Here is a 5,512-nt window from a genome sequence, read left to right as displayed (position 1 = left end):
CGTGGAGTGCTGATCCGTAACTATCTTTTTATTTTTCGTTTTTGTCTACATTATATTAAATGTTTCATTATCGGAAACATTTTAAGAGATATTTATTATTCTTAACCTCTACTCTGACCTGTAACTATCGTAAAACGCTTCGACCGGAAGTAGACACCTTTCGCGCATGCGGGGTACTGATCGGGTTTCCGGTACGGATCGGGTAGTGACAGTTGCTACTCTGCTGAGGTTTGCTGTAAGCGGTCACGTGGGGTGCTCATATCTTACGGATCTCCACATGGGACATTAAAGCAACAGAAATGAAGGTGTGTTTTGTGGGATTCCGCAAACGTTTTAAATAAATTCCAGTTTCGTTATTTTACAGGGAACAGAACCGGTTATTTTCTAAACCTAAAACCTGGGATTAGGTTAATTGGTCATTCTAAATTGTCCATAGGTGTGAATGGTTGTTCATCTTTATGTTGTTTTTTTTTGTTTTTTTTGTTTTTTTTTAATGACATCAGAAACAGCAGTATGCGACATGAGACGGGTGTGGCCCACACTCCCTAGCAGATCATTACATGGAGAAACCTTTGGAATGCAAGCATGCTGATCCACACAGGTATGCACACAGGTGTACACATGGGTATTCACAGACGCGGACTAAAGCTTTCTTGGCTGCTGCCTCAAAGCACACTGTGCGCTGTCTATCTTGCGTGCTGCACAATATCGTTTATTATTTAGTAACTATTGATATCTATGACTAGCTAGTTTATTGTGATGGTGCTTTGTTTTCTCTATTATTATGTTGCTCTTTGTTGTTTGCTGTCTCCTCTGTTTGTTTTTTTTGTTTTTTGTTTTTTTCTCCATACAGGTGACCCAGGAGTTTTTTTTTTTTTTTTTTTCTTCCCCCCCCTTCTCACCGTCTCTTCTCCCCTTTGGTTTTCTTTCTTTCTCTCCCCCTCTTTCTCTCATTCATTCCCCCTGTCCTATTTATTAAAAAAAAAAAAAAAGAAAAAAAAGACAGAGGATGAACTGAAGCTCATCTTTATGTTTTAAACCACCGGTGTCGAACTCTAGGCCTCGAGGGCCGGTGTCCTGCAGGTTTTAGATGTGTCCTTGATCAACACAGCTGATTTAAAGGCTAAATAACCGCCTCAACATGTCTTGAAGTTCTCCAGAAGCCTGGTAATGAACTAATCATTTGATTCAGGTCTGTTGACCCAGGGCGTTATCTAAAACCTGCAGGACACTGGCCCCCGAGAACTGGAGTTTGACACCCCTGTGTTAAACCAATGACAGGATGGCACCCTTTCCAGCGTGTACCATGCATCTCACCCCATGGTAGCTGGGACACACTCCAGCCACACCTTCTTTACCTAACACAAAGAGAAAGATCACATGCGTCCTCATTACGAGAGGGATTTGTTGGTGTGTAGTAGAAGCACAACACTGATGAATATTCTCATAACTAACATATAACTTAAGGCCCTTTACCTTTGAATGCCTGTGATTTTGACATGGACCTCAAACTTACACAGACGCATACAAAACTAAAGAAACAAAAAAGCTTCAGTGTCAAACTAGCTTTACTTTCATGGATCTGTAGCAATTTCACCTGATTTATGACTCAGTGTCAAAACACACAAATGACTCATTCATTTATTAACAGAAAAGTACAATCAAGTTACCTACACCACAAATTAAGTTCACATGAATAAAATGAAATTATTTTCATGGGTTCACTCCAGCTTTGTTGAAACAAACAAAAATGTCAATATTGGCAAAATATAAATTTGTTGAAGTCAAATTATATTATTAAATAAGAAATAAATCTCAAAAAGGCAATAAATAATGGTTAGACCGTTCTGTTCACTTACTATTTTAATATATCTCTCTCATTTTGTATTACTTTTTCTATACCTGTCTACATGGATTTATCATTTTCAACCCAAATAGCTGTGTATTATTTGTAACACACAAAAACATGAATGAAACCACAGAACACATTAAAACCCTTTCAAATATATCATGAAGAAAGCTGAAAGCTACAAACACAAAAAGCAGACAAACATGTCAACACAGGCGAAAATACAAGTCAAAACTAAGACCACTTTCTTCTCCATCATTTGTGTAAGTCAGCAGAGGTTGCTGTCAGATGAAACAGAACTATGGATCCTAATAAACTGCACACAGACAATGCCTGTGCAGTGACGTCCACAGAAGGACAGTGTCTAAAGTGTTGAAAGAGACGCTGCAAAACAAATCAAGAGACTAGAGCCTATCAGGAAAACTAGTGAGTGGACCTCTGATTAAAGAATTTCTACCAAACTACAACTGCAGCTGAACAAATGAGCTGTTGGTGGAACTTTACACTCTGAAATATTGAAAGATTTAAAGGATGAGACAGCTCAGCACAGCATGTTATTAACTTCACACATGAAGTGGTTCAGTCCAGTCAGACTTCAGTTTTGCAGTCACCGTCCACATCCTGCTTCTTCGACTGGTCGTCACGGTAACTCTGGACTTTCCTCCAATGAATCCTGAAGTCTGTCAGTCCTTCTGACAGCATGAGGCCTGACAGCTGGACAAAATGTGCAGATGATGAAAAACATGAAGCATAGTTTGAACTTGTGTCAAGTTTGTGTTGGTGACTGAACTGCTGACCTGCTGTGAAACCTGCTGCCGGATCTCTGTGCTGTGCATGTCTGCCTCTGACTGAAGCTTCATTTTCACCACTGTTTGCTTTGTCACTGCTAAAAATGAACCACATATAACAACACAAACATTAGTGTTTTACATGATGACAGGATCTTACAGTGTTTGCATTCTGGACCTCACCTGTGAAACAGAAAAAATAGATTCTGATACCACAGTTGCCATCATTCAATTGCCCCGACATTAAATTCAAATTTCCACAGTATTCAACTGAACCGTAGTTATCAGGCTGACCAGACATCCAGTTAGTGAATGTGGAGGTGGTGTTGTCAGACCAGGAGGCCCAGGGATCCCTGTAGAGGCCAATCCACACATACTGAACCCCTGATCCATTCAAAGTGAGCGTGATGATGGATTTCTCCTCTTTGCTTCTTATACTGGTCAGGTCTGTGTGGTATGTCCTGCAGTACGACTGAGCCGCTGACCAGGAGCGGCTCTCCATTCACTAAGATGTAACTTGTATTTTTGGCTGTGAAATTTAAAAAAAAAAGGATTAATTTTGAAACACACAGACTATGAATCTCATAAATTAGTAGGACAACTAGGGCAACAAATCTTTTTCCTACCATTGTAACACAGGAAAGGGTAAGAAGCTCCACAGGGTCTATCATCCATCTGTGTTTGTCCCTGAAGAGCCACACAGTATTCCTTTACATTTGCACTGGTTGGTTGGCCGTTAGCCCAGATCAAAAACTCATGTGTGCTGCCAACATAAAAAAGTTTTCCCTCCATGGACCACTTCCAGCTGTAACGATCATCATAGAGCCCTATCCAAGCAAAAGCATTGATTCTTGGTGACATTGAGAAAAGCAGTTGGTTGATGTTGCTGTTGTAGATGGTGACCAAGTCAGTGAAGTGTTCTCTGCAGTAGCTCTGAGCTTCAGTCCAGGTCTTCAGCTGGTTCACAAAGTGGTATTCTCTGGAGTGGGGAGGAAGAGTGGAAAGTCCTCCTGAGAAAAATAAAAAGTTTTTATTGTGGAAACTGGGCTGTTAGACGAATCACTGAAAAAGTCTGAAAATTTTAAACCCTTTAAATAGTTATACTGTTCTTTGAGTTTAAATGGAGAAAACGATAACACACAAAAGAAAGTCCTGCTGGTGAATGAGCAATATTTTTTAATTCTGTTTATTTTTCTTTTCTTTTTATTCAAACTGCAATAACTATGTGTAGCGCAATCATGTACAATTAATATTATTAATAGTATTAATAATGTTACAACATTTTTATAACATAACCTAAATAGAATGAGTACAACAGAGTAACTTTTTCTGTTTAGCAAAACTCAATAGTTTTTTCTTTACTTTTGTAATCTTTTTAATTACACAAAAGTCAAATAACTGGATATTAAAATCTCAAAAAACATGTCAGACTGTCAGGGTCCTGGGCCTGAGTGACCAAGGATCCATGGGCAGTCATGGACTTGTGTTATTTTATGTATTTTTGGTGTTGCTGTCCCTCTTCTCCCTCTTTGCACGCGTGTGTGTGTGTGTGTGTGTGTGTATATGTGTTTCTGCGGGCACCTTCAGGCCTGGTGGGTGTGGCCCTGCTGGCGAACTGGCCACACCCAAAGCCACACACCTGCTGCTGATCAGGCCTGGTCGGGGGAGCTACTTAAGAGAGTCTTGGAGCTCCCACCGACGCGGGATCATTGCGTGAGACTTCCCGTCAGTTCTCCAGCTGGTCTGTTTGTGAGTGTGAACTTACCAAGTGTAATTAAGGGTGCTAACTACTGCCTCTATTTTCCCAGGAGGATTGCTGGATGAGAGGGCAGCAGGCACAGTCTACACGGGCACAAGGGAGCAGACACATGGAGCACAAACACTGGGAGAAGACACGGAGTGGAAGTCGGGGAAAGCACTGGGATTTATTGTTCTTATTTCCACACACTTTAAATAAACGCACTGTTTATACACAGAGCACTGTGCCTGGGTCCTCCTTCCCCACATCCCCACGGTCTGCCATGCCAAACCGTGACACAGACAAAATGTAAAAATCTTAACGTAGCTGATTACCCAGTTGCACAGATTGCTGCTTAATTTAAAACCTTAAGTAGATTTCATCAGTTCAACAGTATCGTCACGGTCCTGGGTCACTAACCCAGTCTTTTCGATTTGTTGCATTATTGTTATTATTATTATTTTGTGACTTCATGGTTTTTGATTACTTTTGTTTTGGTTTCTGTGTTAGCGCTCTAGTCCTTTTTTGCTTTGTTAATTCCTAGTTCCTAGATTTTGTTCTGGTGCCCCCATGTTTAGTGTCGGTTTAGTTCTGTCCTCGTGTTTGTGTTGTTCCCCAGTCAGTAATGTCTCATGTTGCTCCTGTCTCTGTACTCTGTTCAGTGTCTAGTGTGGGTCTCTGTCAGTCGTGTACTTCCTGTTTTATTTTGACAGTTCTGCTCTACGTTCAGCCTCTGTTCCCCATCTCCTCTGTGTAATTAGTACCAGCTGTGTTTCCCTTCTGTCTCCCATTTCCTGATTACTAAGTCATGTATTTTAGTCCTCTTTCATACCCTGCTTGTTGCTGTGTCGTCCCTTTTGCTGTGTGCTTCCCTGTGTCTCTCTCCATGAGTTTAGTTCATATTATCTCAGTATCATTTTTGTATTGTTTTTCTTTTGAGTCAGCAATAAAGCTGCTTTTGAGTACTTTTTTTCCTCGTTTTAAATCGGTATCGGTCCGATGCTGAACCAAATTACTGGATCGGATATCGGAGAGTAATTAAAATTGCAATCCTAAATAGGGATGCAACGATACCAATTTTTTCAAACCGATACGATACCGATACTTGGATCTGAGTACTTGCCGATACAGAGTACA

General features: G+C 40.6%; 2 protein-coding genes across 2 annotated transcripts in view; both read right to left on the bottom strand.

Annotated features, from left to right (window-relative positions):
- Positions 1 to 1,701: 1,701 nt before the first annotated feature.
- Positions 1,702 to 3,238, bottom strand: LOC121813539 (C-type lectin lectoxin-Lio3-like). The gene is made up of 3 exons (XM_042217369.1): positions 2,821 to 3,238; positions 2,647 to 2,735; positions 1,702 to 2,563 (listed from the first exon to the last, which is right to left on the bottom strand). Exons 1-3 carry the CDS (start codon positions 3,137 to 3,139, stop codon positions 2,438 to 2,440), a joined length of 534 nt encoding a protein of 177 aa, XP_042073303.1. The 5' UTR covers positions 3,140 to 3,238; the 3' UTR covers positions 1,702 to 2,437.
- Positions 3,123 to 5,512, bottom strand: part of LOC121813540 (C-type lectin BfL-1-like) — a 7,541-nt gene continuing 5,151 nt past the window's right edge. Inside the window, exon 2 of the mRNA XM_042217370.1 lies at positions 3,123 to 3,647. Within this exon, the coding sequence (XP_042073304.1) occupies positions 3,220 to 3,647 (428 nt within the window). The 3' untranslated portion in view covers positions 3,123 to 3,219. The remainder of the gene's footprint in view (positions 3,648 to 5,512) is intronic.

This window comes from Haplochromis burtoni, unplaced genomic scaffold, assembly GCF_018398535.1.
Source record: "Haplochromis burtoni strain Fernald_Lab_line unplaced genomic scaffold, NCSU_Asbu1 Contig_1883, whole genome shotgun sequence".
NCBI lineage: Eukaryota > Metazoa > Chordata > Actinopteri > Cichliformes > Cichlidae > Haplochromis > Haplochromis burtoni.
This window is presented reverse-complemented; position numbering and strand designations above follow the sequence as displayed.